Below are 11,682 nucleotides of genomic sequence, written 5' to 3'. Positions count from 1 at the left end.
GAGAAAATACACAAAGTCAACCAAAATGCATTTTTGTGAACGTTTAAATAATTTTGTTAAAAGTATTTTAATGAGAATCAGTTTGCCATAAGGGTGAACTATTTTATTCTTTAATTGTTCAATTTAGCAGGTTGTGACTATATTAAGTACAAGTATAATCACAATAAAGTTTATAACAAAACATTTTTTTTTTTAATATGTGGCAAGGAACTTTTTATTTGTTTCATTTGGCTTGTGTACTATCGTTTACAGTTCAAACTTGTATTTATATTATATACCTTTTTTAAATTTTTATTTCGATAATTTTAATATATGTTCTTCTATTTTTTATTTATTTTCTTACTAAATATTAACTCGACCACGCGGCCGAAAAGTAATTTGTCAGTGGAAAACAATTTCCCACATTACATGTGAAAATCATTGGGCAACTCTATTCTGTTTGTGCCTTTTTTATGATTTCCTATGTTCAACCTTACTTCAATGTGACATTTTCTTCGTAGACGAGGAAGAGGATGAATACAAAGACAATAAAACGACGGCTGCTAACATCATAAAGGCAGAGAAAATGTATTTAATTATTTGTTTATGTATATAGAAACAAAGAACTCAAATACGCTGACATAATTAACATAGGAATCCCTTTTCGCGTAAATTGTTAAAAACCTAATATGTAAGAAGAACGCATAATAACTGCAAGCAAGTGAAAGGAGCAATAAGTATTTCGGTTATTTTGCAAGTGTTTAATTTTAATCATTTATTATTAAAACGAAGGTGCATATGCATTTTTTTTTTTTAATAAAATTCAAATAAATAAAAAAAATGCAGAGCGAAACTTTTCAAGGAGTTTCAGGATTGCCCCCTGTGAGGTTTGAACTCACGACCCCTGGTTTACGAGACCAGTGCTCTACCACTGAGCTAAAGGGGCAGATGTGTGGCGGTTGACAAAGTGCACACATGACATCGCGCACAAACACAAACAACTGCTTTTACGCGAAGTTGCTTATATGTTTATTTGTAATAACGAAATCATTGATTTGCGCTATTCATCTCAAATTTAGACGATCTTATTTGAAATTGTGAAATTTTTTATATTTCAATTGTATAGGTGAATTTGTATCGATTCACAAAAAAATGTTTGGGTACAATAATATCTGCTGCTAAATACACAAATGAACACAGAGTTAACGGTCAAAATGAATATGGCGCTATTAATTTGTACATTCACCTGCTCATACATATACCCACACAAGTATACCGCTGGTAAAATTAATTAATTAATTTGCGCTTCAATAATGATTTTCACAGTAGTTCCGCGGAAAACTCAATTATCTTTTATTATAAAAATAGTTGTATCTATTTTTTCACTTTGACAATTTAATTTTAATTAAAAATAGTATAGGGATGAAAAATTGCAAAAAAGTTATTTTAAAAACCATTGAATGAAGTTATATGAAAAATGCATAGTATGTATCCAGAACTCCCTATATTTCTCATTTCTTTGTAAAAAAAAAGGTATTAAAAATAGTACTAGCGGGCAGACAAGCTGAGGTTTTTATTAGATTTTGGAGCTTATAACCTTCCGTTTATACAAATGTATGTATGTTACTTAGAACAATTCCTGTAACACTCATATTACCAAAATTAGCCATTTATTTCATTAGACACAAATGATAACGTTTATTTGAATATTCAAAAATCAACTGAAGCTCTGAGAGGTGCAGACCAAACAATATTGGGGAGAGTATACCACCGCCTCGAATTTCTAAATATGAAAGGTATTAAAGAAAAGCTATCAAGAGATGAACTCTGGCATATATTTATTACTTTTAATATATACACATATACAAGGTGAAGTCAAAAATAAACAAGATTGGCGTCATAAATTTGTTTTTGATGCCGTCATTTTTTTATGAGTTAGTGCGTTGGATGTTACATACCTAGCTGACTTCCAGTGAAAGCTTGGTGTCTTTCGGTTCAGTGGAAGCGAAATTCTTGCGTCTAAAGTGTCAGTATGTTTGTATCAAATGAGTTTCGAACAAAGTGCTAATATCAAATTTTACTTTAAAATCTGTAAAACGTTTACCAAAACATTTGAATTGATGCAAAAATTGTATGGCGATGATTGTCTATCTCAGAGTTCATGAGTGGTTAACCCGTTTCAGAGATGGTTGTGAGGACATAAATGACAATAAACATACATACGGGCCGCCCAAAATCAGTAATCACCGAAAACTCCATCGGAACTGTTCGCTACTTTATAAAAAATGAACCGAAATCATCGTTGAAAGTCATGAAATCGGAGTTGAATATCTCCAAAACATCGATTTATCACATTTTAACTCATCGATCCACTCTTGTGACTGATTTTTTGACTATAAATCGCATTTTAACCATCAATCACTCCCCGTATTCGCCTGATATGGCTTCCTGTGACTTCTACCCATTCAAATTGAATTTGGCCATGAAAGGAAAACGTTTTGCGTCCGTAGAGGCCATCCAAAAGGCTTGTACCGACATCCTGAAAGACATTCCGGTAAATGGCCCGAAACACTCTTTCGAAAACTTTTTTTTTTTTTATTATCGAGTTTGAACATATACATTTAAGTATGAAATTCGATTTCTTTTGCATGACCACCGCGTGCACGTTTTACGAAGTCCAATCGTTGAACCCAATTTTCGACCACTCTTTTACATAAATCGGCCGAAATTCCAGCAATTTCGCGTTCAATATTGGCTCTGAGCTCACAAATCGTCGCCGGCTTGTTACTGTAGACCAATGACTTCACATAACCCCAAAACGGGACGGCTTGTTAAATGGACCGTAAAATGGCCGTAATGCTCTTAAAGTAGCAGCAACAGAACGATTATTTTCATAAAAAATTTGCACGATTTGCAATCGTTGCTCAAGTGTCTAGCGTTCCATGATGAAATGTATACTAATGAAGTTTACAAATGACAAGCGAAAAATAAAAAATATTGCGTCGTTCGCCCTCCGCCCTCCCTTTCGGAAAAAAGTTGAAGCGCACGTATTGAATAACCCTATATAAATCGCTTGTTACTGTAGACCAATGACTTCACATAACCCCAAAACGGGACGGCTTGTTAAATGGACCGTAAAATGGCCGTAATGCTCTTAAAGTAGCAGCAACAGAACGATTATTTTCATAAAAAATTTACACGATTTGCAATCGTTGCTCAAGTGTGTAGCGTTCCATGATGAAATGTATACTAATGAAGTTTACAAATGACAAGCGAAAAATAAAAAATATTGCGTCGTTCGCCCTCCTTTTCGGAAAAAAGTTGAAGCGCACGTATTGAATAACCCTATATAAATCACTTCACATACGAACTGTCAAATTAGTATGTTGGCAATGGCTGACTGACTGTGTACACTGTGCAAAATTCAAGATCAAATATTTTAACAAATTTACAACTAACTACATATATTATATAAATAAAACCATAAAAGAGGTTGTCTGTCAAGTCGGTTTACTGACGATAGCTTAACGTGACAACGTTATAAGAAAATATTGATTGAATGGTTGCAATTTTCAAAACAAAATTTTAATTTTATTTGTTTGATAGATATTTTGTATAGATATAGAGGAGGAGGTAAATGGAATTGCAATGGAATAGGTCAAGTTACATTTACACAAACGTGAAAAATGACGAAACATTTATCAAATTCATGAAAGATATGCTCAATTTCGATTGTGCATCAGACGTTAATAAGTCAACAACACTAAGAGGCAACATCATCGATTAGCCTTTTTCAAGACACTTTACACTCTAAACACTCCCTTTCATTTCCTACTTTTTCTATAATCGTTTATTCTCAACAGAGAATTGGTTCATTACCATGCACACAGGAAGAAGGCATATGCAAATACAAGTATGTGAATTTATATACAAATGCGCATATACATACATACATAATATATGCTCACTCAAGTAGGACAGAGCCAGATGTCGAACGTTGTCGAACGCGGGGACCGATTGTGCTCTTTGTCATTCGTTCCGCGCTCTCGCTTGCAGTTCAAGCACATTTACTTGCGTACGGAATAGATTCGTATATTTGATATGTCCATATGATTTGTATGCATCTTTACATATAGATTTATTCTTTTTGAAAATTGCGCGAAATTGTATATGTATATGCATGTTTATATACATATATTTGTATACAACATATCTTATAAGGTATGTGGTAAATATTACCATACATTTCTTCCTTCATATATAATAAAAAAATTAATAATAATAACATTAAAACAACAGGTATTCAACAGGCAACTCATTTCCGTACTGTCGAATGCAGCCTTGAAGTCGACGAAAAGATGGTGTATGTCGATTCTCCTTTCATGGGTCTTTTCCAAGATTTGGCGTATTGAGAATATTTGGTCGATGGTAGACTTTCCAGGTCTGAAGCCACACTGATAAGGTCCAATCAGTTGGTTGACGGTGGGCTTCAGCCTTACACACAAAACGCTCGCTAGAACCTTATAGGCGATATTTAGAAGACTAATCCCGCGGTAATTGGCACAAATTGCAGGATTGCCCTTCTTATGGATTGGGCAGAGCACACTTAAATTCCAATCGGCAGGCATGCTTTCATCCGACCATATTTTGCATAGAAGCTGATGCATGCACCTTACCAGCTCCTCGCCGCCATGTTTGAATAGCTCACCCGGCAGTCCGTCGGCGCCCGCGGCTTTGTTGTTCTTTAGCCGCGTTATCGCTATTCTCACCTCGTCATGATCGGGTAGCGGAACGACAATTCCGTCGTCAACGATTGGGGTATCGGGATCTTCACTTTCTCGGTGACATGCGCTGTCACTGTTTAATAGGTTCGAGAAGTGTTCCCTCCATAATTTAAGATTGCTCTGTACGTCAGTCACCAGTTCGCCGTCTTTGTTCTTACAGGAAAACGCCCCGGTCTTAAAACCTTCTGTAAGCCACCGAACTTTCTGGTAGAATTTTCGGGCGTTGTTCCTGTTGGCCAGCATCTCAAGCTCTTCGCACTCACGTATTTCGGCCTCTCGTTTCTTCTTTCGGATAATACGTCTCTCTTCCTTTTTCAGCTCTCTGTAGCGATCCCATATGGCTCGCGTTGCGCCCGATCGCAGAGTGGCTCTATAGGCGGCATCCTTTCTTTCTGCGGCAGCATGACATTCCTCGTCGTACCAATTGTTTTTTCGGGCTCGCCGGAATCCGATTTCTTCTTCGGCGGCGGTACGTAGAGAACGAGAAATGTTGCTCCATTGTTCATGGATGCCGGTTTGTGGGGCAGTACTCTCTGAGAGCAGGAGTGAGAGTCGAGTGGCGAATCTTCTGGCTGTCTGTTGTGATTGCAGCTTTTCGATGTCGATGTCTTTGCGTAGGTAGATGCACGTTTTTTGCTGCACAGAGGCGTGTGCGCAGTTTGGCTGCAACAAGGTAGTGATCCGAGTCAATGTTGGGTCCTCGGATCGTACGTACATCTAATACACTAGAAGCGTGTCTTCCATCTATCACAACATGATCGATCTGGGGCCGAATCGTAACAGTCGTGAACGAACGAGTCGTCACGTAAAAGAACGCAAATCGGATTATAACTATCGTGAACGTGTTATCGCTATCGTAATTCGGTATGATGACAAACGTCATCGAGTAATCGAACAACTCGTTCGTTCGAATTGTCATTCGATCGGTTATTTATAAACGTCATTGCGCAGAATTTCAAAGTATTAACGAAAAATGTAAGAATAACTAAAATATATGTAAATTGTGTAACTTTAAATGAAGTTTTATAATTTCAGGACAAACTGTAATAAATTAAACAAGCAGAAGGATATAATGGCACATTTCATGAGTGAGCACACACATTTGCCCAAAAATTCCTTGCCGAATTGTGCACAAGGAAGGTCGACTACCAACCGACTTTGGGAAGAGCTCAGCAAGCAGTTAAATGCGGAAGGACCGCCAATAAAAAATGCGAAGTTATGGAAAAAAGTTAGTACATATATTATAATCATGTTATTAAAATGAAACTTATTAGTTTCTTTCTAGGTATACGCAGATCAGAAGTACAATGCGAAAAGAAAGTTGTCCTTCAACAAAATTTCAAAAAGGCAAACAGGCGGAGGACCTTACCAGCAGAGGGCTTTAACTCCAGCTGAGGAGGTAATAGTTGAAGCTACTGGTCTTGAAGCATCTGTTTCAGGAAACAGCATGGTGCAAACATATGGTAGTTCACAACCTGCACCAGTCGCAGTTGCTTCAAGACCAGCATCAAGTGCTTCGGCCTCAAGCAGGAGCAGTGGACGTAATTCGAACCATTCAACTAGTAGTGTTCCAAGTCGTTCCTCCTCCAACAGCCCTGCTTCCTGTACGCCTTCTCGTCCAGTCGCTCCAACTCCACGAAGAAGAACAATAAATAAAGCTTCGCTGCTGGAAGAAAACATAAAACTGACAGCAGATCACCATAAAGCTATGGGGCAAAAAATCGATAGGCTGCTTCAAATTAAGGGGTTATATACCTTGTGTTTTTCAAAAAAATCAAAAGAAATTTTATTTCTTTATCGTAAAGTACAATCCCTTGAGAACATTTTCCAAAAATTTCATAGAGATCTGAGCAATAGATCGAAAGTTACAGCGTTTTAAATTGTGCGTCGTCACGTCCTGAGCGTACGGCCTCATGCGGCGCTTGAAACTTTAAACGCGATTATCTCAAAAACGTGTTTTTCCAAAAATGCTTTTGCGGTGGACGCGATTGCAAAAAAAGTATTCAACCGATTTTTATAATTTTTTTTTTAAATTGTTCGTAATTGATGTCGCCTCTTAGTGAACGATCAACTTTTTATGTATAAATTTTTATTTTGCAGATATGAATTTTTTAATGCCAATTTTAGGACTGTAGAAGTGGAGTTTTTTAAAAACATGTTCCTATTTTCACAAAAATCAAAATATTTAATATATTGATCGTTCACTAAGAAGGTATAACCCTATACTAATGAAATCTTTTCGATTTTTTGATTTCAGTTGACTTGGTGGACTTGAATCGCGTCCACCGCAAGCCTCTTCCAAAAACAGGGTCTTGGGGGAAAACGCCATAACTCCGCCATTTTTAAATATTTTTACACAAACAAAGCCTTTTTTTTTCTTTAAACATTGTAATATCCAATAATAAAAACTTTTATACAATAAAATTATTGCTACATATCTTTAAAAAAAACCCAACTTTCGCTAATTTCACCGGACCACAAGGTATATAACCCCTTAAGGAGAGGCAACTAGAGATTGACGAGAGGCAGCTTGAAATAAGTGAACGACAGCTAGCTGTCTCTAGGAGGATTTTGGCGATGAAGGAGGAGAAGCACCGAGCTATAATAGCTGTAAAAGAACTTAATTTGAAAATAAAGAGTATTGAATTAAACCAATTGAAGGTCAATGAAAAAGAAAAAAAATAGTGTCCCTCCTTCTGAATTAAAATCCTCTTTGTAAATATGTATATATTCCAAACTTTTATTCAAGTTTTATGTAAATATGTATATATGTAATTGAAGTTTTGTTTAAGTTTTTGTAAATATGTATATATTCTAGGTTGTACTTAAGTTTTATGTATATATATATTTGAAGTTTTATTTAAGTTTTTGTAAGTATGTATATATTTAAGTTTTATTTAAGGTTTTTGTAAATATGTATATATGCATTTGAATATTTATTTCAGTTCTTTTTAAATAACTATACCTGAAGTTTTGTTCTAGTTTAAATTAACTAAATTTTACGTTTTTAAATGGAGTAAAAAAAAGCATTAAATGCATAGCATAATAGTACAATATGAAAACAAGATGGTTATGTCGAGTTCATCAACGAGATTTTAATTTGATCTCTGATTGTTTGGCCGATTCTAGTATACTGGCCTTCTCCAGACACTATGTCAGATGCGGTTTGACTCTCTGAATTTGTTGCTGTAAAGCTCCCATTAAATTGTATACAAATGTTGTGAAGCGCTGCACACACATTCGCAAACCTAGCCACTTTTATAGGATCATATCTTCCGCTTTTGTTGTATTCTAGGATTCTCCACCGACCTTTCAGTACACCATTAGTTCGTTCAATGATGCACCGTGCCTTGGAATGAATTTCATTGAACCTTGCTTCACCTGATCCGTCCGATGGATTTCTGTACGGTGTTATGCACCACGGCTCAAGTGGATATCCAGAGTCCCCTATTGAAAACAAACAACACGTAATTTAGCACAATCTAAATCAATTGTAATTATATATGTATAACACATACCTAGCAGCCAGGCATTGTCACTCCTATTGTGCAAAAAACGATGTTCCATAACCATTCGTTCGTTTGAATGCTTCCATATGAATGAGTCGTGGGCTGCACCCCCATATTGGCAGTTTATTGCGAGAATTTTCGTAGTGTGGTCGCAAATCTAACAGAAACAACCTTAAAGTAACATTCCATCTCTTTATTAAAAAACTCACCAACATCGCATTTATGCTATGAAAACCCTTCCTGTTGAAATACATGTGCTCGTTGACCGTGGGCTTTTGTAGTCCAATGTGGGTGCCATCAATGCATCCAACCACTATTATTAAAAAACGAACATTAAATAAATTTTTCACAGCTAAAACATGGATTGAATTTACCTCCTGGAATTTGATAGTTCTCAACAAACCAATCTTTGCACCTTCTCGAATCATCTGGCTCAAATTTAATATGTTTAGGACACAATTTGGCTTCAATTTCTTCCAAAGCATTGCCCGTTAATTTCGAGACAATGCTCTGGCACATTCCTATCAAATAGTCATTGCCTATTGCATGCTGATAGCCACCACTTGCGAGTAGGCTGAGACACGCAGCCAGTTGGAGCACCGCCGGAACAGCTTTTGTGTCTTGGCAATTTATATTTATGTTATTTAAAATATAATTAAATGCTTCTTTGCTTAAGCGAAACCTTTTGATAAACCTGAGGAACTGATAAAGCGAAGGATATTTCATTACCTATTTTTCGTCATATATAAAGTACTTACGCATTGTTTGATAATGCTAGCGGATTGCTTTTGTCTCGAAGTTGTTTTCGCACAACTCTTTCATTATTTTCTTCATCGCTGGAACTTAAATAAAAGAAAATACTCGGATCCATTTAAACTTTTTATATTTTCGTTACTTTCTGCGGTTTATTTTGACACTTCAAATTCTATTGTGACTTAAAAAAACGAAGAAGATGAGAAAAATAGTCGATAAACAAAATTACAATTACGATACGTCTTCTTTCGACTGTTATGATCCCAACTCGTTCATTCGATTATCGACTCACGTAATTTGTGTTCGAACGATTGTCGTTTCGTTAACGACTGTCACGATTCGACCCCTGGTTTCGTGTTTTTCGATCAGGAGATAGCCAGGTGGCTTGGTGAATCTTCTTATGCTGGAATCTGGTGCTGCAGACTACCATGTTTCGGGCCCCGGCGAAGTCGATCAGCCTCTGTCCGTTACCGGATGTTTCGTTGTGCAGGCTGAATTTTCCGACTGTGGGACCAAAAATTCCCTCCTTGTCCACCCTGGCGTTGAAGTTGCCAAGCACGATTTTTATGTCGTGGCGGGGGCAGCGCTAATAGGAACCTTCCAGGCGCTCATAGAAAGAATCTTTGGTCGCATCGTCCTTCTCTTCCGTCGGGGCGGGGGCGCAAATTAGCGATATGTTAAAAAAACGGGCTTTGATGCGGATTGTTGTGAGACGCTCGTCCACCGGAGTGAACGACAGTACTTGGCGACGAAGTCTCTCTCCCACAACAAATCCGACACCGAATTTGCGCTCCTTTACATGGCAGCTGTAGTAGACGTCACGAGGAGGATGGTTCCATGTGTAGAAGTCCACGCAAGTGGGGAAAGTTACTGATCGCCATTCACTTGGGAATGGCCAGGACGATTCTTCTGCATATGGTTCAAGCAGCTCACAACGGCCGGGATTAGCCCACGTATCCTCTGGGTAGCTTCCGAACACCCGTTCGGGAGTGAGCTAAAGTGAGAAGGCGAAACATTCCAGGATAGCTGGTTGTGCGTTGGGTTTGGGACCCGCCACTTAAAAATCCCCCCCAATGAAAACTTTAAATCAGCCTCGGATGAGACCTCCCTATACTGATGACGACCCCTGCAAACGAACTAAGGACTATGATTTGAGGGCATGCACCTGGAATGTCCGGTCCCTTAATGGGGAAGGTGCCTTTGCCCGGCTGGTTGATGTCCTCGTGAGAGTAAAGGCTGACATCACTGCCATCCAAGAGATGCGATGGGCGGGGCAAGGAAAGAAAACCATACATACATATATACGCTCACTTAAATAGGAGAGAGCAAGATGTCGAACGTTGCCTTTCGTTTGCTTTGTTGTTCGTTCCGCGCTTTCGCTTGCAGTTCATTCAAGGTAGCGGCAATGAGCAAGGTAACGACAAATGAGCGAGTAACGATAAATGAGCAAGGTAACACTAATGAGCAAGGTAACGACACATTTTTTCGAGCGTGCAGCCTGTTAAATCGAATTATAAGACGTTATCACGTCAAAATTAATAATAATAACATTAAAACAACAGGTATTATTAACAAACTGGGGTTTATTTTAAATTCTTCAAGTAAATCAAATTAATAATAATCAATAAGAAGGCATATGCAAATACAAATACGTGAATTTATATATGTACATATGCGCATATACATACATATATACGCTCACTTAAATAGGAGAGAGCAAGATGTCGAACGTTGCCTTTCGTTTGCTTTGTCGTTCGTTTCACGTTTTCGCTTGCAGTTCATTCAAGGTAGCGGCAATGAGCAAGGTAACGACAAATGAGCGAGTAACGATAAATGAGCAAGGTAACGACAAATGAGCAAGGTAACGACACATTTTGACGTGATAACGTCTTATAATTCGATTTAGCCGGCTGCACGCACGAAAAAATGTGTCGATACCTTGCTCATTAGTGTTACCTTGCTCATTTGTCGTTACCTTGCTTATTGTCGTTACCTTGAATGAACTGCAAGCGAAACCGCGGAACGAACAAAGCAAACGAACGGCAACGTTCGACATCTTGCTCTCTCGAACTTAATGGCCTCTGGAGACGATACAGCATGCTTGACTGAGCTTTGTGTGTGTTAGTGCAGTCGGGTGTCGTCGTGTCACACATACTTGTTGTCGGCTTTTGAATGATGAAAATCAAAAATTTTAGATATTAGCGTCAATCAGCCGACACGCACACATATAAAGTTCTTGTCAAACAATGCTTGACCGTCGCCAGAGGCCATAAGTGAGCGTATGTATGTATGTATATGCGCATATGTACATATATAAATTCACGTATTTGTATTTGCATATGCCTTCTTATTGATTATTATTAATTTGATTTACTTGAAGAATTTAAAATAAAACCAAGTTTGTTAATAATACCTGTTGTTTTAATGTTATTATTATTAATTTTTTTATTATATATGAAGGAAAAAATTTATGGTAATATTTACCATATACCTTATAAGATATGTTGTATACTAATATATGTATATAAACATGCATATACATATACAATTTCGCGCAATTTTCAAAAAGAATAAATCTATATGTAAAGAAGCATACAAATCATATGGACATATCAAATATACGAATCTATTCCGTACGCAAGCAAATGTAAGCTAAT

The 11,682-nt window shown here is 37.3% G+C and overlaps 1 protein-coding gene and 1 non-coding gene across 2 annotated transcripts; both read right to left on the bottom strand.

The window, feature by feature from the left end:
* Nucleotides 1-853: 853 nt before the first annotated feature.
* On the bottom strand, nt 854-925 carry Trnat-cgu (transfer RNA threonine (anticodon CGU)). The gene has a single exon. It is a non-coding gene; the product is annotated as a tRNA-Thr (tRNA).
* A 6,809-nt stretch (nt 926-7,734) lies between these two features.
* Nucleotides 7,735-9,725, bottom strand: LOC128857874 (putative nuclease HARBI1). The gene is made up of 5 exons (XM_054093677.1): nt 9,031-9,725; nt 8,647-8,974; nt 8,482-8,585; nt 8,282-8,429; nt 7,735-8,210 (listed from the first exon to the last, which is right to left on the bottom strand). The coding sequence occupies exons 2-5, from the start codon at nt 8,789-8,791 to the stop codon at nt 7,834-7,836; spliced, it is 774 nt and encodes a 257-aa protein (XP_053949652.1). The 5' UTR covers nt 8,792-8,974; nt 9,031-9,725; the 3' UTR covers nt 7,735-7,833.
* Between the last annotated feature and the right edge of the window lie 1,957 nt (nt 9,726-11,682).

Source organism: Anastrepha ludens, chromosome 3 (assembly GCF_028408465.1).
Source record: "Anastrepha ludens isolate Willacy chromosome 3, idAnaLude1.1, whole genome shotgun sequence".
Classification (NCBI taxonomy): domain Eukaryota; kingdom Metazoa; phylum Arthropoda; class Insecta; order Diptera; family Tephritidae; genus Anastrepha; species Anastrepha ludens.
This window is presented reverse-complemented; position numbering and strand designations above follow the sequence as displayed.